The 23,385-nt window shown below is 42.2% G+C and overlaps 1 protein-coding gene and 1 pseudogene across 1 annotated transcript in view; one reads left to right on the top strand and one right to left on the bottom strand.

Annotated features, from left to right (window-relative positions):
• LOC127694397 (NACHT, LRR and PYD domains-containing protein 1a-like) overlaps positions 1–23,385 on the bottom strand; it is a 58,141-nt gene that overhangs the window by 27,943 nt on the left and 6,813 nt on the right. The window contains exons 2-5 of the mRNA XM_052195938.1: positions 5,776–5,946; positions 4,870–5,040; positions 2,482–2,571; positions 342–424 (exon numbers count right to left, since the gene is read on the bottom strand). Of these exons, the coding sequence (XP_052051898.1) occupies positions 342–424; positions 2,482–2,571; positions 4,870–5,040; positions 5,776–5,946 (515 nt within the window). The remainder of the gene's footprint in view (positions 1–341; positions 425–2,481; positions 2,572–4,869; positions 5,041–5,775; positions 5,947–23,385) is intronic.
• Positions 9,663–10,087, top strand: LOC127694902 (spindle and kinetochore-associated protein 2-like; annotated as a pseudogene).

The following is a 23,385-nucleotide window of genomic DNA, read 5'->3' as shown; positions in this document are numbered from 1 at the left end:
TACCACATAAGTGATCCAATCTTAAGTGGCAATCTTCAAACATGTATGCATGACCAACATTAAATGGACTCATCTTGTTGCATTTATATATACATATGTATACATAAGTGCATTCATACATGTATGTAACAATAATAATGTTAAAGAAGAGGTCAGGAATTTGAGAGTTCATGGATGGAACACAGGAGGAATTGGAGTGAATAGATGGAGGGGCAGATATGTCAATATAGTACTTGTGTATAAATTTAAAAAAAATCAAACAAGAAAGAAATGATGTCTTTTTCCTACAGATACTCTTGCATCCAATACTCACAGGCTCTGGATCTGATCCCTTCACATACCTGACTGTTGTCTCTGCTTCTTGAATGAGGTTGGAATGTCACCAACTTCTTCTTTATCCATCCACTTAGTACTACGTGGCTTCCTACACATAGACATATACTTTTCCTCAGATGTCAGGAAAAGTGAAGAGGGCCAGGGCTGTGTGCCCAATATACCCCCACAAAACCCAACCCATCTGGATTTTAACTCTGTGGCATACTTCTTCTTTGAGCCAGAACTATATGAAGGCCCACATCTTCTTGTACATCCCTGGTGCCAGAACCAGGATAATTTCATCCCCTTCTTTGTTTTATATCAATGTGTTCCCCAGTGTTCATACATTAGAATGTTAATCCCCAATACAATGCCACATTGGTTATAGGATGAAGGGTCAGACACAATGAGATCACGGGGGTTCTGTCTTCATGAAGGGGTCAACACCATCATCACAGAAGTAGATTACAGTGCCCTGACCAGATTGCCACAAAAGTCAGTTTAACTTCTTGCTCTCAACATTCCTTATTGTGAAATCAGATGGAAAAGCAAAAATGACTTCTTTAGATGCAGAGACCTTGCCCTTGCCCTTCCTTGTATCCAGAACTGCAAGAAATAGTCTGTTCTTTATATGTGGTGCCCACTGTCAGACATTGTGTTTTAGCCAGAAAACAAACTAATAATCACTCACTCTGAATGCTAATCACCTAGACAACACCTTCTAAATCTCCCTTCCTTTCTGTTCTCTACTCTACACCCACAAAGCCTGCATCCTAGCCCTAGGATTGAGTAAGCAGTGTCCTGAACCACTGCCCTCATCCTCTGACAGGTATTCCTGCTTCTGATGTGGTCCCTTCTAGTACATTTTCTGTATAGTAGCTAACCATAAAATATGGGAGGAGATGCCATTTCATGGTTAAGGACTTGGAATGCCTCTCACTATCTCTGGGCAGAAGTAGAAATACTTTGGTGTAGTCCACTACTTTTGCTGTGGTCTCTGTGCCCTCCAAGGCCTCCTATAGAACCCTTTCCTACTCACTAACTTCTAGACCAATGACTCTCAAATTACCATGCTCAAATGTCACCTGGGTAGCCTGCTAAATCAGAAATCTCATTGAAGGAAGCTGCCCTACCCAAAATTCCGAGTCAGCAGAGATGGAGTGGGGCCTGAGAACCTGCATTTCTGTGGCTCTCAGGTGATGGTGAAGCAGAGCTGAAATTCTCCACATGTGGTTTCCTCTCCTTCCAAAGAGCTGCTCTCTCTGCTTCCCTAGAGCCTCTATGCCTGGTGTTTTCTTCTACTTGGCTTTACTCACATAGCCCTCCTTTGAGAGGTCACCATTGCTCACCTCAGCTTTGGATGATGTCAGATTGACCACTACTGCACTCACAGAATCCCTCAATAAAATTATGTGAACACTTGGGGAGCAAGTATTCACTCTTTGCTGTATTAAGGTACCTTGTTCATAAATGTGCCCTCAGATGGCTAAATTGTGTATGATGCACAGTGTTTCTGCAGACCCCTTAATTCAATTAATGGATGATTACCCCATGTATAGAGGCCTCCATTTCATATGTGGCACAGAATCTATGAACTTGAGGACAAATGAAATTCATGAAATAAACTGAAATGTGCCAAAAAACCAGCTTTAGCATAGTCCCTGGGAGTGAAAATGGACTTTTCCTTCCCTGAGGCTTCATATCCCACGCGCGTGTGTGTGTGTGTGTGTGTGTGTGTGTGTGTGTGTGTGTGTGTAAGCGTTAGGGTTGAAACAGTGATACACAAGTGTGTTTTGTTCTCTAAGCATTTCTGTATGTCTTTCTTCACTTTGATTTCTGCTTTTATTGTTCCAGTAGTCTGGGTGAAACTACTGTCATCCCAATTGCTGTTCCAGAAGACCCTCCACTAGCTCATTCTTTCATAATTAATTTTTTTGTGATGCAAGATTTTAAGTTGTTTTGTTATATGACTCTACTTTTTCTTTAAAAATCATATGACCTCCCTACATACAGAACCCTTCCTTACTTCAGTCGCTGTGGTTTCCTGGTTTCTTCCAGACTCTTTGTATCTTTCTTACCTCAGGAGCCTTTCCAAAACTCTCAGCTTCAAACAGCCACACAGTTCCAGGGTTGAACAGAGAGAATTCTTTGTTTCCCTCCTCTTACCAAGCACTGGAGATGTGCAACTTTGGATTCTCTGACTCCAGGGTCCTGAGCTCTGTAATCACCTGGTCACTGAGAGAGGACAGGTCCAGCCTGGAAGAACAAGAGGGCGCTGTTCCTTCTGGGATCCACCACCGGATCTTGAGAACTCAAAGCCCAGGATCATGGACTCTGTTGTCTGAGGATGGAGGCAGTAAGGAGGCTCATTCAATCTTACAAAAATCAATACAAAGGGAGAGAGAGAGAGAGAGAGAGAGAGAGAGAGAGAGAGAGAGAGAGAGAGAAAGAGAGAGAGAGAGAGAGGAAGAAGGAGGAGGAGGGAGGGAAGAAGGGAGGGAGGGAGGGAGAGAGGGAGAGAAGCAGACTGAGAACAAGGAGATGTGTCCATGTGGAGGACTCAGTGGGGCTTGGCCTATGTTCAGGGAGATTTAAATACAAGAAGAGGACCATTGGAACATTCCAGAGATGAAATAATGGGTTAGAACTTTATTTTATACCTCCTCCCCACAGGTCAGTCATTGGAAACACATTGTCCCAGGGAAGGAAACATGGCTATAGATAAGGAGACTCTTGTTGGCAAAGGGCACATATGTAGCCATTGGCATTCCTAAATGCTGATAGTCATGTCCCTATCCCCAAAGGAATTCTGGGTAGCTCTTCAAGGTGAACACATAGTGCTGGGATGCAAGATTTATAGAAATTCTCCTTGAAGCAAAGAGCCTTGGTTCCATTCTCACCTCTTTCCTCCATTCCTTTACTGCTAAGGAAGGAAATCTTGTCCTTACATAGAAGCCACTACCAGGGTCCTCTGGTCCACTCTTATGACTCTTAGGTTCCAGAGTTGCTGATGGAGTGCTTGACTTCCCTGTATTTCAGAGTCCTCAGTTCTAAGCATGGATATATCACTCCCACTCTGCCTGCTGGGAGGCACAGACAAGGGAAAAGGAGGAGGGGAAAGGCTCCTCCTCTGAGAGGGTGTGCAAGGACACCAAGCTGCTTTATGGGGAGGGCCATAAACCTTTGAGTTCATGATTGTTTTGTCTCCAGGAGGGAAGGAGACAGCTCAGAATTCACATGTAACTGAGTTGTCTGAAAGGCAGACCTGCATCAGAGGCCAGTCTTGGACATGCTCTTAGCATGTGAAGAACAGTCATGGCTGAAAACAAAGGTGACACCCAGGGGGACCTGTTTCAGCTACCAGAAAGGAGGAAATACATTGGGCTTCACTGTCTAACTGTTCATTTAGCTCTGAGAGTTGCAGAAGAAGGCCAGACAGAGGGAAGTCCCAGGGCACAGGCTTGCCTGATTTTTCCCATTGGCTGGAAGAACAAGCAGGCACTGGGTACAGGGGTCCGGAGCCTCTGTGGTTCTCTGAGCTCATGAAGGGCACTGGTCAGCAACCTCTGGGAAGTGTTCCACTAGAAACTGCCTGTGGACTTGTGCTGGAGAGGTGGAGGGACCAGAGAGGGGGCAGCTTAGAGATAGCATGAAGGGCTGTGTGGAGAAGGACATTTGTCTCCTGAGCTGTAGTTTGGATCCTCTCTTAGTTTGCATGGAACTCTAGGCCAGGAGGAATGGTATAGCTCTAGGTACAGCAATCTGTCTCAGGCTTCTGTAGTCGACCCCTGTAACCCTTTGTTTCCAGCCCATATTTGTTCCAGAGCTTTCCCCAACTCTGCCTTTGCCTTGCCTGCTGGCTTTATGTTGGCTAAACCAAGGCCTGTTTCTCCTTCAGGTCTCAGAGATCCCTCTTGGGCCATTCAGTAAAATTATGCTTCTCATAGAATTATACTCTCATAATATTGTTGGCTGAACAACATTCAGCAGCTTGTCAATACAGAGTCACTGGCTAATGGGTGATCAATGTCTGTCTCTTTCCACATAATTCAGAAGACTGAGCCATGTGTGTTTGTGTTTATTTTCCAAGGGCCTGCACCACTGCTCAGCACTCAGAGACTCTGATATGAATGCATGCATACATGAATTAATGAATGAGCAAATGATTGAGACACTCTCCTGGAGGAAAGCAAAGCTCAGAGTCTCTTATTCTATATAGCCATGCTATTGCATGTGAATCCACTATGCCCAGCTACTTATCTAGTATTATCTTTGTTTCTACATATATATACTGTATTCCATTTCATATGTACTATGTAATGTACAATACATATTTATGAGACGGGTATCACATTCCATTTAATCCATGAGGAAACTGGGTTTTTGAGAATACAGTGACTTGTCCAGTCACAGGTGTAAGTGGCACAGTTGGTCAGGAGCCAGGCTGACTATGAATTATCTATCTATTTTATTTTCTATGTTTTGTCATCTTGCAACTCACCTATGACCCTTCCCCCTCCTTATGTCCAGAAAGGAAATGCAGGACTTTCTTACCGCAGGATGCAGAGGTTCCAGACATGATTCTTGAGCCCTGCACACAGCAGCTTCACACCGTAGTCACCCAGGTCATTCAGCTGCAGGTCTAGCTCAGTCAGGCTTGAGTGGGGACTGACCAGTAAAGCCAGGAGTGAGCAGTGTGTGGATGTGAGGCCACAGTCAACAAGCCTGCATGGGAGATGCTCACCGTCAGCTTCTCTAGGGCTCATTGCTTTTGAAAAATAATCTCAGGTCTGTCTTTGTTATTGTCATGCTGAGCTGCCAGAGGTTAGCTTTCTGTTGTGACTTTTCTGGTCTAGGGAGAGAATTCTATGCTCTCTGCAGCTGAGTTGCAGGAGCAATGGATATAGGTCAGGACAAATGCTCTGTTGCCATTGGTCATGGCAGAGCTCCATAGGCCTAGGACAGCTCACTGCTATATTTCAAGAGTCATATGACATGAATTCTCCATCTGTTAATAGATCATGATCTCATTTGTTAAATGAAGTCTTAATCAAAATAAAGTCCATAGAAACAGAGCCAAAGTCTGATTAAGAGGGAAGAGCATAGGAGGAAAGGGGAGATGCCATTCCTCAGACTTGGAGCTTTCTTCCTTCAGGCTTCCCTTTGCCTCTGTATTCATCACTTCTGCTTTAGCCATGTCCTCAGGAAATGTGCTCCACTGAAGCCCTCATGAGCCCAGTGTTGTCATTAGCTTGTGGGACTTCTTGATGAATGCTAGTGTCTCATGATCCCCAAGAACAGAGTTCCATTTGTTTAATTTAACAAGTCTGGCATGTGTCATACATGTGGTAAGGGAGTTCAGGGAATACTTGATAAATACCAAACCTCATCCTAGACATCCTTTGCCTTTAATCTCCTTCCATCCACCCTGCTTCAGGGCAGAACCCAGGCCAGACTCACCACAAGGTCTTTAGTTGGCAGCTAGGATGTTCCAGAGCCATACAAAGACTGTGTACTGCAGAGTAACTCAATGGATTTCCACTTAGGTCCAGCTCCTCCAGGTTTATTGTGAATTCAAGAATGCAGAAGAAAATCTTCCAACTGGCATCTGTGATTGGGGTCTGTCTGAACCTGAGGTGCAGAGCAAGGTAACAGAAGGGTGTGACTTGTGTGTGCATGGTCTGTGCACATTCTCACATAGAAGAATGGCTTTCTGTCTGCCTGAGCTGCAGGCACAGGTATGCCATCCCCAGATTTTCTAGCCTTCTACATGTTCTTCTGCTCCAAATTCTGGATCCTCTCATCTTTGTGGTTCCTCATCTATATACGTTAGGATAGCATGCTGTGTGCTCATTGTGTACATCTGTTTCTGACTCAGTTCAGGTGTCCCAAAAGTGTGAACAAATGGCTTGCATCTTTTCTTTGTAATCTGTGGAGCTCAGCTCGTGGCCTGACACAAAGTGGGACCTTGTAAATTCAGATGGACTTCTTCTCTTGGTTGTGAGTGAACCTGCTTTATGGGGAACATATTCCTCAAATCTCATGAAGGAAAGATGGAAAAGGTAAAGGAAGAGATGCAGTTGGGAATGACATTGTCATGGTATGGTAAGCATGATCGCAAACACAGCTGTGTTGGTTTACATGAACCTTGCATCCTTCCAAGGATAGAGGACCAGAGGGAGAAGAGAGGGAAGGGAGAGCAGATACACACACACACACACACACACACACACACACACACACACACAGAGAGAGAGAGAGAGAGAGAGAGAGAGAGAGAGAGAGACAGAGAGAGACAGAGACAGAAACAGACAGAGACACAGACACAGAGACACAGACACAGAGACACAGACACAGAGACACACAGAGATAGAGATACAGATAAGTTTACAATACCAAAGAACTATTAGGGAAACCAAGTACTAAACTTCAAAGAATGACTTTTTTTTTTAAAAAAAGATTTATATATTTTTACTTCGTTTGTATGATAGTATGCCTGCTTGTCTTTGCTGTAAATGAATGTAGGAGAAGGCAGAGGCTAGAAGCTCGGCCTGGTATCCTCTGGGACTATTGTTAAGGAAGTGTGAGCCACCTAATGTTAGAGTTTGGAATGGATCCACATCTTGTGAAAGAGCAGCAAGTGTTATTTCTTGCTGACCCACTCCCCTAGCCCCCAGAGGATGGCAGTTTTGATGCCTGGTTAGTATTTAAACTGAATGAACTTGGAAATCCAGAATATATTATATAAAAACATGAGGTGCCATTATGAGCCACATACAGAGAAATTGCTCACCTTGCAATCTTTGATGCCTTAATTTCCTGAACTGGTCCTTTTCATTCACTTGGTTTTGACTAGTTTTACCTTTGAACTGTTTTTCTTGTGTGCAACAGCCTATTTATTTTGTTTTGTTTTTGTTTTTTGTTTGGCTTTTTGCTTGCATTGCCTTGGTAATTTTTCCTCTCCACTTTACTTTCTTCCTAGCAGTTGAAGATTTCCACATTCCATTGGATCACTCTGACTCTAATGGCACTGTTCTGTTCAATCAGAATGGTGTTCCTGGTGTGACCTGCCCTATGTGGCCTCCATCTCTGTACATACTCAGATTTCTTTTGAATCTTCACAACAGTTGATGTCTACTTGCAGCATCTGTATCAAGCCCTTCAAGACTAACTTTTAATAACCATAGACACTTAGAAACAACCCCAAAATGGCCAAGAATAGGAAAATGATCCACTTGGTCATGTTATTCTCTGTAGCCTATCCATAATGATACTGTACTAGACATTTAGTTCCAGGAGAAGACAGCCTTGATTCATTAAGAAAACAAATGTGAATATAAGATAACAGATATAGTGTGACTCAGTTTTCCCATAGGCAAGTATACAGAGAATAGATTAAAGGGTATGACACAATTTTTCTTCCTGCTGTGGGTCAAAGCCAGGGTCTCAAGCTTGCTAGATGTGGTGTTTTGAATGAGTTGTCACCCTGAGCCATGGTCATTTGAATTTTTTGTTCATCTCATGGTAATCTTTGGGGAGGCTTAGGAGGTGTGGCTTTGTGGCAGGAAGTATGTGACTGGGGACAGCCTTTAAGATTTCAAACCCTACCCCGGTCTGTTCCCTGTGCTTTATTTTCTAGTCTTCTACTTTTCCTGAATTCCCATAAGCCTGCAGACACCAGGGACAACCAGGCAATACCCATCCGTCCAAAAATCACCAGCCTATCAAATACCCTAAAGCACATTCAAGAGTGGCAAATTTCACCTTGTTCCCAGTGCCACATTTTCAGGCCTACTACTCTGCCAGAAGCTTGCAGGCAGCACAGATAGCCCACTCCAAGCCCTGGCCTGCCAAGTTCCCTTAAAATACACCCAACACCCTTAAAATGAATCTACCCCCTGGACTCCATTTCATGTCCCACAATTCTGCCTATTTTCCCAAAGACCCCTGTGGTATCAAGAATCCTGGACACTGGTACTATGGACCCCAGAATCAAGGTTAGACCTGAAACCCCAGATTCTGTGCAGGCCACAAAACTTCAGGGGAGACACCCTACTGGACCTGAAGATTCACTAGTTGCCAGAACTCCTGGTCACTCAGACTAATAGACAAAGAGGAAACATAAACCAAGGGTGAAAATGATTCAAAAATACCCATCCAACAAAGAAAAAGTTAAAAATTAGCACCTAAGACAGTATTAACCACAAAAGTCAGATGGCTATCGGCTAGTGTAAGAACACAAACATAAGCTGGGGCAATATGACCACAACAGAGCCCAGCTTTCCAACTACAGCAAGTCCTGGATACTCTAACACAGTTGAAGCACAAGAAGATGACCTTAAATCCAAACCTATGAAAATGAAAATGATAGAAGCCCTTAAAGAGGAAATGAATAAACTTCTTAAAGAAATACAGGAAAATACAAGCAAAGAGGGAAAGAAAATGGATAAAAACCTTCAAGACCAGAAAATGGAAATAGAAGCAATAAGAGATATATAAAGTGAATTAATCCTGGAGTTGGAAAACCTAGGCAAGGGAAAAGAAAGTACGCATGCAAGCAGCACCCACAGAATATAAGACACAAAAGCGAGAATCCCAGGGGTAGAGCATGGCATAGAAAAAAAAATCAATACATTGGTCAAAAAATATAAATCAACAAAGTTTCTGACACAAAATATCCAGGAAATTTGGGAGGCTATGGAAAGACCAGATGTTACAACAATAGGAATAGATAAGGGAGAAGATTCTCAGCTCAAAGGCCTAGAAATCACTTTCAACAAAATCATAGAACAATTTTCTAACCCAATGAAAGAAATGCTCATAAGCATACAAGAAACTTGTGGAATACTGAATAGATTAGAGCAAAAAGAAAATCCTCCTGTCACATAATAATCAAAACACTAAATATACAGGAAAAAAGAATATTAAAAGCTGCAAGGGATAAAGGCCAAGTAACATATGAAGCCAGATATATTAGAATTAATCAGACTTCTAAACAGAGACTGTAAAAGCCAGAAGAGTCTAGGTTGAGGTCTTGACATGTCTGAGGGACCAGGATGCCAGCCCAGAGTGTTATATTCAGTCCAACTTTTAATTGCCTCACATGGAGAAAACAAGTATTCTATGACAAAAACCAAATTTAAACACTGTCTGTCTATAAATCCAGCACTAGGGAAAATAGAAGAACCAACTTAAAGAGGTTAACTACATTCAAGAAAACACAAGAAATAAATAATTTCACACCAGCAAAAGCAAAAGAATGGACACACACACACACACTACCATCACCAACAACAAAATAAAAGGTACTACACATCATTTGTCTTTAATATCTCTTCACATTAACTATTCAATATGGAGGCGGAGGTTGATAAGCTGGACATGATGTTCCAGAAAGCTGATTCTGATTTGGATTACCTTCAATATAGGCTGGAATATGAGATCAAGACCAATCACCCACATTCAGCAGGAGAAAAAATGCAGGTGCAATTTTAAAGGAATTATTAGCAATAAAGTCTTGATATCAAGCTTTATGTGCATGTTTTAAGGAAGTTTCTGTAGAGCAAAAAGAGACCAAGAGCTGCATTTGTGCTATTTTGAACAAGACAATGACCATGATACAAGAACTACAAAATCAAACAAACCTGGAACTAGCTCTACTGACTGAAGAAGAGAAAGCTGTGACAGAGCAATTAAAATCTCACATGCCAGACTTTATTTAAAAGGAACTCTGATGGAGAAAAGATCAATTCCAAAAATACACAGCAAGATACAGCTAGAGGTTAGGGCCTGATGAGGAAGACTGAGATTTCCCTTGATTGAGAGGATCATGAGATCATGATGCATTTCATATGAAGTGTAGATGCCATAAGGCTGAAAACCAAAAAGGATGGGATGGGAATAAAGAAATGTAAATACTGATACCCAGAGTTCATTTTGTCATTTCAGGCAATGCAATCCCTTAGTACTATTTTTATTTTCTGTTTTCTTTTTGTATAGTTGGCATCATTTTAGATGTTTTAGGTTTTGTAAAATAATAATAATGTACATTTCATTCAGCATGTGAATGGGCAAAATGCTTGTATAATATTCAGGTGGTGTTTGTTTGCTCTTTTGAGAAAGTCTCACTGTGTGTCTCTGGCTGGCCCTGGAGTTCACTATGTGGACCAGACTGTCATTGAATCCTAGAGATGCCTGCCTTTGCTATCACACTGGGCATTGTCTGTCTGTCTGTCTGTCTGTCTGTCTGTCTGTGACAAGGTCTTATGTATATCCCAGGCTGGCCTCAGAATTGGTGTCAATGAGGAAAATATTTTACTTTGGTACCTCATGAGTGCTGGGATTCCCAATGTGTGGAAGCAGGTCTGGTTTACATAGTACTAGGGCTCTAACTAGAGCCTTCCTTATGCTAGGCTAGCACAGCACAACTGAACCACATCCTGACCCTGTATTTTTTTATGTACATTACAATTAATAACACACTTACTTGTGTGTATATGATGTCCAGCATTTCCCAAAATCTAACAAATTAATAGGCTGTTTTGTTAGAACTTTAATTTTTTTCCTTATTCCCACTGCTTGCTAGTAATAAACATCATGAGCTTGTTTAAAAAAAAAATCTCTCCGAGTTCTGAGGCCTCTGGCGGTAGCCCTCAGACCTATCCGCTTTCTGATCCAGATCAGCCTGAGCAGCAATACCACATGTCCAGGTCCTGCAAGAGGCAAGAGGAGCTTCCGGGTGGCCAGCAGGGAGAAGTCAGTGTGCTCCGGTGAATCCAGCAGGCCCCAGCAGGAGTCTTCGGGTGCCTGCTTTGGGATCTGAACAGCCTGGGCCACAGCACTTGGTCTCCAGGAAGTGCGGGAGACCTGGAGTGCACCCAGAGGCAGTCTGGGAGCTAACAGCACAGCTTGCTCCTGTGGCATAGAGCTTAGGTTCCAGTCCTGGGGCCTCTGGCGGGAGCCCTCAGATCTCTCCGCTTCCGGATCCAGATCAAGGCAACACCACATCTCCAGGTCCTACAAGAAGCAAGAGGGGCTTCCGGGGGGCCAGCGGGGAGAAGTCGGTATGCTCCGGTGAATCCAGCAGGCCCCAGTAGGAGCCTTCAGGTGTCTGCTTCAGGATCTGAACAGCCTGGGCAACAGCACCCTGTCTCTAGGCAGTGCAGGAGGTAAGCTGTGCACTAGAGGCCACCTGGGAAGGGGCAGCTTGCACTGGGGAGTCCAGCATTGACAAGACCAACTAACACCAGTGAGAACTAGATGGCAAAAGGCAAACGCAGGAACATCACTAACAGAAATCAAGGCAATATGGCAACATCTGAACCCAATTCTCCTTTACCAGCATGTCCTGAATACCCCATCACACCAGTAAAACAAGATTTGGATTTAAAATCACTGGTTATGTTGCTGGTACAGGAACACATGAAGGATATACTTAAAGAAATTCAGGAGAAAATGGATCAAAAGTTAGAAGCCCTTGCAAGGGAAACACAAAAATCATTGAAAGAAATTCAGGAGAATACAAAAGCCAATAATGAGGAAACGCAAAAAACACTTAAAGAAATACAGGAGAACTTTGGTCAACAGGCTGAGGTCATGAAAGAGGAAACACAAAAATCTCTTAAAGAATTACAGGAAAGCACAAACAAGCAAGTGAAGGAGCTAAGCAAAACCATCCAGGATCTAAAATCAGAAGTAGAAACTACTAAGAAAACTCAAAGGGAGACAACTTTGGAGATAGAAAGCCTTGGGAAGAAATCAGGGGACATAGATGCAAATATCAACAACAGAATACAAGAGATAGAAGAAAGAATCTCAGATGCTGAAGATACCATAGAAACCATGGACTCAACAGTTAAAGAAAATGCAAAATGCAAAAAGCTTGTAACCCAAAATATCCAGGAAATCCAGGACACAATGAGAAGACCAAACCTAAGGATTATAGGCATAGAGGAGAGTGAAGATTTACAACTTAAAGGGCCAGCAAATATCTTCAATAAAATTATGGAAGAAAACTTCCCTAACCTAAAGAGAGAGATGCCCATGAATATACAAGAAGCCTACAGAACTCCAAACAGACTGGACCAGAACAGAAATACTTCCTGTCACATAATAATCAAAACACCAAATGTACTAAACAAAGAAAGAATATTAAAGGCAATAAGAGAAAAAGGCCGAAGGGAGGGAGATCGGCGGCGGCGGCGGCGGCGGCGGCGGCGGGCGGCGGCGGCGGCGGCGGCGGCGGCAGCAGTGGCTGCTCCAGCTGAAGGGCCATCAGCAGTGGAACCAAGGCGTCACAGGGACCAGTTAGGCCCTGCGCCCACGACCACTGACCTTCGCTGACCAGCCGGACAGCAAGCAGCTGCAGTTGTGAGGTGCCTTTCCTGCACGGAGGCCACTTCAGAACTCGGCCTCCCACCAGTCAGGAGAGGAGGATCCATCTTGGTTCCGTACTCCAGGAATCGGACAGACTGAGGTACACAAACATAATCCAAGGCCAACACCGCGGTGGTCTGAGCCCGACGGGCGTTGGCCTGCACCCAGGCCCTGGGCGGGTCGGGGGGCCATCGGGGTGCCAACCCAACCAGGAGGTTTTTTGCCCAGGCCTGCGAGCGCGCTGCCGCCATTTTGCCTGCAGGACGACAGAGAGCTCAGGCGGGCAGACCTGTAACAGGCATAGCCTAAGGCTAACAAAGCGGGGGTCCAGGCCCCAAAAGGCACAGGACTGACCCCAAGAACTGGGCGGCTTGGTGGGCCATCTGTGAGTCAACCCGCCCAGGTGATTGTTAGCAAAGCAGACTCTCCCGGCGCTTTCAGGGAGCGCGGGCGCACGCGCCCGCCATCCTAGTCACCTGGCAAACCCAATTAGCCGTAGGGGAACTTTGCTCGGACCTTGGCCTCCCAGGCTTTTGCCTGGACTCAGGGACTGGGCGGCCAGGCTAACCTTGTGTGCGATAGCCCGGTTGGCAGATCGGCTGCCCAGCGGAGTGAGCGGAACTCAGGGGAGGTCACAGTAGCATACACCGTCGGCACTCCCTGGGAGTGCACACGGGCTCCATCTGCTCCACAGACACAATCTGGGGCAAGGCCTCAGGCAGAAGCCCTTAGCTCTACTCTCTCCGCTTCCGGATCCAGATCAGTCTGGGCGGCAGCATTACATCTCCAAGTCCTGCAAGTGGCTAGCTGGGCTTCCGGGCGGCCAGCTGGGAGAAGTCAGTGTGCTCCAGTGAATCCAGCGGGCCCCAGCGGGAGCCTTCGGGTGCCTGCTTTGGGATCTGAACAGCCTGGGCAGCAGCACACTGTCTACAAGCAGTGCAGGAGGTAAGCTGTGCACCAGAGGCCAACTGGGAAGGGGCAGCTTGCACTGGTGAGTCCAGCACTGACAAGATAAACTAACACCAGTGAGATCTAGATGGCAAAAGGCAAACGCAGGAACGTCACTAACAGAAATCAAGGCAATATGGCAACATCTGAACCCAATTCTCCTCTACCAACATGTCCTGGATACCCCATCACACCAGTAAAACAAGATTTGGATTTAAAATCACTGGTCATGATGCTGGTACAGGAACACATGAAGGTCATACATAAAGAAATTCAGGAGACAATGGATCAAAAGGTAGAAGCCCTTGCAAGGGAAACACAAAAATCATTGAAAGAAATCCAGGAGAATACAAAAGCCAACAAGGAGGAAATGCAAAAAACACTTAAAGAAATACAGGAGAACTTTGCTCAACAGGCTGAGGTCATGAAAGACGAAACACAAAAATCTCTTAAAGAAATACAGGAGAACTTTGGTCAACAGGCTGAGCTCATGAAAGAGAAAACACAAAAATCTCTTAAAGAATTACAGGAAAACACAAACATGCAAGTGAAGGAGCTAAGCAAAACCATCCAGGATCTAAAATCAGAAGTAGAAACAACTAAGAAAACTCAAAGGGAGACAACTTTGGAGATAGAAAGCCTGGGGAAGAAATCAGGGGACAGAGATACAAATATCAACAACAGAATACAAGAGATAGAAGAAAGAATCTCAGATGCTGAAGATTCCATAGAAACCATGGACTCAACAGTTAAAGAAAATGCAAAATGCAAAAAGCTTGTAACCCAAAATATCCAGGAAATCCAGGACACAATGAGAAGACCAAACCTAAGGATTATAGGCATAGAGGAGAGTGAAGATTTACAACTTAAAGGGCCAGCAAATATCTTCAATAAAATTATGGAAGAAAACTTCCCTAACCTAAAGAGAGAGATGCCCATGAATATACAAGAAGCCTACAGAACTCCAAACAGACTGGACCAGAACAGAAATACTTCCCGTCACATAATAATCAAAACACCAAATGTTCTAAACAAAGAAAGAATACTAAAGGCAGTAAGAGAAAAAGGCCAAGTAACATATAAAGGAAGACCTATCAGAATCACAGCAGACTTTTCACCTGAGACTATGAAGGCTAGAAGGTCCTGGGCAGATCTCATGCAGACTCTAAGAGAACACAAATGCCAACCAAAACTACTATATCCAGCAAAACTCTCAATCACCATAGATGGAGAAACTAAGATATTTCATGACAAAACCAAGTTCACCCAATATCTATCCACAAACCCGGCCCTAAAAAGGATAATAGGAGGACAACACCAATACAAGGAGGGAAACTTCACCCTGGAAAAAGCAAGATAGTAACCTTTCATCAAACCCAAAAGAAGTTAAGCATTCAAATTTAAAAAATAACGTCAAAAATGATAGGAAGTAACAATCACTATTCCTTAATATCTCTTAACATCAATGGACTTAATGCCCCAATAAAAAGACACAGACTAACTGAATGGATACGTAAACAGGACCCTACATTTTGCTGCTTACAGGAAACACACCTCAGGGTCAAAGACAAACACTACCTTAGAGTAAAAGGCTGGAAGACAATTTTACAAGCAAATGGTCTCAGGAAACAAGCTGGAGTAGCCATTTTAATATCAGATAAAATTGACTTTCAACCCAAAGTCATCAAAAGAGACCCTGAGGGACACTTCTTGCTGGTCAAAGGAAAAATACAAAAAGAAGAACTGACAATCCTGAACATCTATGCCCCAAATGTAAGGGCACCCTCTTTTGTAAAAGAAACTTTATTAAAACTAAAAGCACACATTGCACCTAACACAATAATTGTGGGTGACTTCAACACTGCACTTTCCTCAATGGACCGATCAGGAAAACAGAAACTAAACAGGGACACAATGAAACTAATTGAAGCTTTGGACCAATTAGATTTAACAGATATATATAGAACATTCTATCCTAAAACAAAAGAATATACCTTTTTCTCAGCACCTCATGGTACCTTCTCCAAAATCGACCATATAATTGGTCACAAGACAGACCTCAACAAATATAAGAAGATCGAACTAATCCCATGCCTCCTATCTGATCACTATGGAGTAAAAGTGGTCTTCAATAGCAACAGAAACAACAGAAAGCCCACATACACGTGGAAACTGAACAATACTCTACTCAATGATACCTTGGTCAAGGAAGAAATAAAGAAAGAAATTAAAGACTTTTTAGAACACAATGAAAATGAAAACACAACATACCCAAATCTATGGGACACAATGAAAGCAGTGCTAAGAGGAAAACTCATAGCCCTGAGTGCCTCCAAAAAGAAAATGGAGAGAGCATACATTACCAGCTTAATGACACACCTGAAAGCCCTGGAACAAAAAGAAGCTATTTCGCCCAGGAGGAGTAGAAGGCAGGAAATCATCAAACTCAGGGCCGAAATCAATCAAGTAGAAACAAAGAGAACCATACAAAAAATCAACAATACCAGGAGCTGGTTCTTTGAGAAAATCAACAAGATAGATAAACCCTTAGCCAGAATGACCAAAGGGCACAGAGAAAGTATCCAAATTAACAAACTTAGAAATGAAAAGGGAGATATAACAACGGAAACTGAGGAAATCCAAAAAATCATCAGATCCTACTACAAGAGCCTATACTCAACACAACTGGAGAATCTGGAGGAAATGGACAATTTCCTTGACAGATACCAAATACCAAAATTAAATCAGGACCAACTAGACCATCTAAACAGTCCCATAATGCCTAAAGAAATAGAAGGAGTCATAGAAAGTCTTCCAACCAAAAAAAGCACAGGACCAGATGGCTTCAGTGCAGAATTCTACCAGACCTTCAAAGAAGAGTTAACACCAATACTCTTCAAACTATTCCACAAAATAGAAACAGAAGGAACACTACCCAATTCCTTCTACGAAGCCACAATTACGCTGATACCAAAGCCACACAAAGATCCAACAAAGAAAGAGAACTTCAGACCAATTTCCCTTATGAACATCGATGCAAAAATACTCAATAAAATTCTTGCCAACCGAATCCAAGAACACATCAAAACGATCATCCACCATGATCAAGTAGGCTTTATCCCAGGAATGCAGGGTTGGTTCAATATACGGAAATCCATCAATACAATCCACTACATAAACAAACTCAAAGAACAAAACCACATGGTCATTTCATTGGATGCTGAAAAAGCATTTGACAAAATTCAGCATCCCTTCATGCTTAAAGTCTTGGAGAGAACAGGAATTCAAGGCCCATACCTAAACATAGTAAAAGCAATATACAGCAAACCAGTAGCCAGCATCAAACTAAATGGAGAGAAACTTGAAGCAATCCCACTGAAATCAGGGACCAGACAAGGCTGCCCCCTTTCTCCTTATCTTTTCAATATTGTACTTGAGGTACTAGCTCGGGCAATTCGACAACATAAAGAGGTCAAAGGGATACAAATTGGAAAGGAAGAAGTCAAACTATCATTATTTGCAGACGACATGATCGTCTACCTAAGGGACCCAAAGAACTCCACTAGAGAGCTCCTACAGCTGATAAACAACTTCAGCAAAGTGGCAGGTTATAAAGTCAACTCAAGCAAATCAGTGGCCTTCCTATACTCAAAGGATAAGCAGGCTGAGAAAGAAATTAGGGAAATGACCCCCTTCACAATAGCCACAAACAGTATAAAGTATCTTGGGGTGACTCTTACCAAACATGTGAAAGATCTGTATGACAAGAACTTCAAGACTCTGAAGAAGGAAATGGAAGAAGACCTCAAAAAATGGGAAAACCTCCCATGCTCATGGATCGGCAGAATCAATATAGTTAAAATGGCCATTTTGCCTAAAGCAATATACAGATTCAATGCAATACCCATCAAAATCCCAACTCAATTCTTCACAGAGTTAGAAAGAGCAATTATCAAATTCATCTGGAACAACAAAAAACCCAGGATAGCTAAAACTATTCTCAGCAACAAAAGGAAATCTGGGGGAATCAGTATCCCTGACCTCAAGCAATACTACAGAGCAATAGTGTTAAAAACTGCATGGTATTGGTACAGTGACAGACAGGAGGATCAATGGAACAGGATTGAAGATCCAGAAATGAACCCACACACCTATGGCCACTTGATCCTCGACAAAGAGGCTGAAAACATCCAATGGAAAAAAGATAGCCTTTTCAACAAATGGTGCTGGTTCAACTGGAGGTCAGCATGCAGAAGAATGCGAATTGATCCATCCTTGTCTCCTTGTACTAAGCTCAAATCCAAATGGATCAAGGACCTCCACATAAAGCCAGACACTCTGAAGCTAATAGAAAAAAAAACTGGGGAAGACCCTTGAGGACATCGGTACAGGGAGAAAGTTTCTGAACAGAACACCAATAGCGTATGCTCTAAGAGCAAGAATTGACAAATGGGACCTCATAAAATTACAAAGTTTCTGTAAGGCAAAGGACACCATCAAGAGGACAAATCGGCAACCAACAAATTAGGAAAAGATCTTCACCAATCCTACATCAGATAGAGGGCTAATATCCAATATATATAAAGAACTCAAGAAGTTAGACTCCAGAAAACCAAACAACCCTATTAAAAAATGGGGGTACAGAGTTAAACAAAGAATTCTCACCTGAAGAACTTCGGATGGCGGAGAAGCATCTTAAAAAATGCTCAACTTCATTAGTCATTAGGGAAATGCAAATCAAAACAACCCTAAGATTTCATCTTACACCAGTCAGAATGGCTAAGATTAAAAATTCAGGAGACAGCAGGTGTTGGAGAGGGTGTGGAGAAAGAGGAACACTCCTCCACTGCTGGTGGGGTTGCAAATTGGTACAACCACTCTGGAAATCAGTCTGGCGGTTCCTCCGAAAACTGGGCACCTTACTTCCAGAAGATCCTGCTATACCACTCCTGGGCATATACCCAGAAGACTCCCCACCATGTAATAAGGATACATGTTCTACTATGTTCATAGCAGCCCTATTTGTAATTGCCAGATGCTGGAAAGAACCCAGGTATCCCTCAACAGAAGAGTGGATGCAAAAAATGTGGTATATCTACACAATGGAGTACTATTCAGCCATTAGAAACAATGAATTCATGAAATTCTTAGGCAAATGGATGGAGCTAGAGAATATCATACTAAGTGAGGTAACCCAGACTCAAAAGGTGAATCATGGTATGCACTCACTAATAAGTGGATATTAACCTAGAAAACTGGAATACCCAAAACATAATCCACACATCAAATGAGGTACAAGAAGAAAGGAGGAGTGGCCCCTGGTTCTGGAAAGACTCAGTGAAACAGTATTCAGCAAAACCAGAACGGGGAAGTGGGAAGGGGTGGGTGGGAGGACAGGGGATGAGAAGGGGGCTTGCGGGACTTTCGGGGAGTGGGGGGGCTAGAAAAGGGGAAATCATTTGAAATGTAAATAAATTATATCGAATAAAAAAACATAAAAAAAAAACAAAAACAAACAAACAAAAAAAAAGAAATGAAAAGGGAGATGTAACAACGGAAACTGAGGAAATCCAAAAAATCATCAGATCCTACTATAAGAACCTGTACTCACCGGGTGGTGGTGGCAAAGCCTTTAATCCCAGCACTCGTGAGGCAGAGGCAGGCAGATTTCTGAGTTCGAGGCCAGCCTGGTCTACAAAGTGAGTTCCAGGACAGCCAGGGCTACACAGAGAAACACTGTCTCAAAACAAACAAACAAACAAACAAAAAAAACAAATTAAAAAAAAAAAAAGAACCTGTACTCAACACAACTGGAGAATCTGGAAGAAATGGACAATTTCCTTGACAGATACCAAATACCAAAATTAAATCAGGATCAAATAGATCATCTAAACAGTCCCATAATGCCTAAAGAAATAGAAGGAGTCATAGAAAGTCTTCCAACCAAAAAAAGCACAGGACCAGATGGTTTCAGTGCAGAATTCTATCAGACCTTCAAAGAAGAGTTAACACCAATACTCTTCAAACTATTCCACAAAATAGAAACAGAAGGAACACTACCCAATTCCTTCTATGAAGCCACAATTTCGCTGATACCAAAACCACAAAAAGATCCAACAAAGAAAGAGAACTTCAGACCAATTTCCCTTATGAACATCGATGCAAAAATACTCAATAAAATTCTTTCCAACCGAATCCAAGAACACATCAAAACAATCATCCACCATGATCAAGTAGGCTTTATCCCGGGAATGCAGGGTTGGTTCAATATAAGGAAATCCATTAATGCAATCCACTACATAAACAAACTCAAAGAACAAAACCACATGGTCATTTCATTGGATGCTGAAAAAGCATTTGACAAAATTCAGCATCCTTTCATGCTTAAAGTCTTGGAAAGAACAGGAATTCAAGGCCCATACCTAAACATAGTAAAAGCAATATACAGCAAACCGGTAGCCAGCATCAAACTAAATGGAGAGAAACTTGAAGCAATTCCACTAAAATCAGGGACTAGACAGGGCTGCCCCCTTTCTCCTTATCTTTTCAATATTGTACTTGAGGTACTAGCTCGGGCAATTTGACAACATGGGGAGGTCAAAGGGATACAAATTGGAAAGGAAGAAGTCAAACTATCATTATTTGCAGATGACATGATAGTCTACCTAAGTGACCCAAAAAACTCCACTAGAGAACTCCTACAGCTGATAAACAACTTCAGCAAAGTGGCAGGTTATAAAATCAACTCAAGCAAATCAGTGGCCTTCCTATACTCAAAGGATAAGCAGGCTGAGAAAGAAATTAGGGAAATGACCCCCTTCACAATAGCCACAAACAGTATAAAGTATCTTGGGGTGACTCTTACCAAACATGTGAAAGATCTGTATGACAAGAACTTCAAGACTCTGAAGAAGGAAATGGAAGAAGACCTCAAAAAATGGGAAAACCTCCCATACTCATGGATCGGTAGAATCAATATAGTTAAAATGGCCATTTTACCAAAAGCAATCTACAGATTCAATGCAATACCCATCAAAATCCCAACTCAATTCTTCACATAGTTAGAAAGAGCAATTCTCAAATTCATCTGGAATAACAAAAAACCCAGGATAGCTAAAACTATTTTCAGCAACAAAAGAAATTCTGGGGGAATCAGTATCCCTGACCTCAAGCAATACTACAGAGCAATAGTGTTAAAAACTGCATGGTATTGGTACAGTGACAGGCAGGAGGATCAATGGAACAGGATTGAAGATCCAGAAATGAACCCACACACCTATGGCCATTTGATCCTCGACAAAGAGGCTGAAAACATCCAATGGAAAAAAGATAGCCTTTTCAACAAATGGTGCTGGTTCAACTGGAGGTCAGCATGCAGAAGAATGCGAATTGATCCATCCTTGTCTCCTTGTACTAAGCTCAAATCCAAATGGATCAAGGACCTCCACATAAAGCCAGACACTCTGAAGCTAATAGAAAAGAAACTGGGGAAGACCCTTGAGGACATCGGTACAGGGAGAAAGTTTATGAACAGAACACCAATAGCATATGCTCTAAGATCAAGAATTGACAAATGGGACCTCATAAAATTACAAAGTTTCTGTAAGGCAAAGGACACCATCAAGAGGACAAATTGGCAACCAACAAATTGGGAAAAGATCTTCACCAATCCTACATCAGATAGAGGGCTAATATCCAATATATATAAAGAACTCAAGAAGTTAGACTCCAGAAAACCCAACTACCCTATTAAAAAATGGGGTACAGAGTTAAACAAAGAATTCTCACCTGAAGAACTTCGGATGGCAGAGAAACATCTTAAAAAATGCTCAACTTCATTAGTCATTAGGGAAATGCAAATCAAAACAACCCTGAGATTTCACCTTACACCAGTCAGAATGGCTAAGATTAAAAATTCAGGAGACAGCAGGTATTGGAGAGGGTGTGGAGAAAGAGGAACACTCCTCCACTGCTGGTGGGGTTGCAAACTGGTACAACCACTCTGGAAATCAGTCTGGCGGTTCCTCCGAAAACTGGGCACCTCACTTCCAGAAGATCCTGCTATACCACTCCTGGGCATATACCCAGAGGATTCCCCACCATGTAATAAGGATACAAGCTCTACTATGTTCATAGCAGCCCTATTTATAATTTCCAGATGCTGGAAAGAACCCAGGTATCCCTCAACAGAAGAGTGGATGCAAAAAATGTGGTATATCTACACAATGGAGTACTATTCAGCCATTAGAAACAATGAATTCATGAAATTCTTAGGCAAATGGATGGAGCTAGAGAATATCATACTAAGTGAGGTAACCCTGACTCAAAAGGTGAATCATGGTATGCACTCACTAATAAGTGGATATTAACCTAGAAAACTGGAATACCCAAAACATAATCCACACATCAAATGAGGTACAAGAAGAAAGGAAGAGTGGCCCCTTGTTCTGGAAAGACTCAGTGAAGCAGTATTCGGCAAAACCAGAACGGGGAAGTGGGAAGGGGTGGGTGGGAGGACAGGGGGAGAGAAGGGGGCTTGCGGGACTTTCGGGGAGTGGGGGTAATCATTTGAAATGTAAATAAAAAATATATCGAATAAAAAAAAGCAAAAAAAAAAAAAAGCAAAAAAAAAAGCAAAAAAGAAAAAAAAATCTCTCCACATCAATAGACTCAATTTCCCGATAAACAGACATAGACTATCAAAATGGATGTCAAAACAGGATTTATCACAATGCTGCATACAAGAGACACACTTCAAAATCAATGATAAACATTATCTTAGAGTTAAGGGCTGGAACAAGATTTCCAAGCAAAGAGACCAAAAAAAGTTGCTGTAGTAGCCATTCTAATATCTAATAAAGTAGACTTCCAACCAAAATTAATAAAAAAAAAGACAGAGAAAGACACTATATAGTCATTAAAGCAAACATCCACCAAGATGACATCTCAGTTTTAAACACCTATCCTTCAAATCCAAGGGCTCCCACATTTATAGAGGAAAAATTACTAAAGCCTAAATCACATATTGAACTTTACATATTAATAGTGGAAGACTTCAACACCAATGGACCAGTTATTCAAACAGATACTAAACAGATAAACAATAGAACTGAAAGATGTTCTGACTCAAACGGGCCAAACAGATTTTAAAAAATCCTCCAGAACACTCAGCACCTCACTGAACCTTCTCTTACATTGAGTTTGTGACTTGGTCACAAAGTCTCAAGTCTCAACAGATACAAGAAAATTGTCATAACCACCTGTATCTTATCTGACATACATGGATGAAAGAAATAACAGAAAACCTACAAACTCATGGCAATTGAATACTCAGTGTCTACTCAATGACTACTGGGTCAAGGAAGAAATAAAGAATTTCTAGAATTCAATGAAAATGAAGGTACAACATACCCAAACTTATGGGACACAATGAACTCAGCGGTAAGAAGAAAGCTCATAGCACTAAATGCCTTCATTTAGCACTAAACGCCTACTAAGAAATTAGTAAGATCTCACACTAGTGACTTAACAGCATAGTTGAAAGCTCTAGAACAAAAAGAAGCAAACACACTCAAGAGGAGTAGATGGCAGGAAATAATTAAACTCAAGGCTGAAATCAATAGAGTAGAAACAAAGAGGACAATATAAAGAATCAAGGAAAGTAAGGATTGGTTCTTTGAGAAACTCAACAAGATACACAAACCTTCATCCAACCAACAAAAGGGAGGGAGAATGACTAAATTAGCA

Source organism: Apodemus sylvaticus, chromosome 10 (genome assembly GCF_947179515.1).
Source record: "Apodemus sylvaticus chromosome 10, mApoSyl1.1, whole genome shotgun sequence".
Lineage (NCBI taxonomy): Eukaryota > Metazoa > Chordata > Mammalia > Rodentia > Muridae > Apodemus > Apodemus sylvaticus.
The sequence above is the reverse complement of the archived record's forward strand: the minus strand, read 5'-3'. Positions and strand labels throughout refer to the sequence as shown.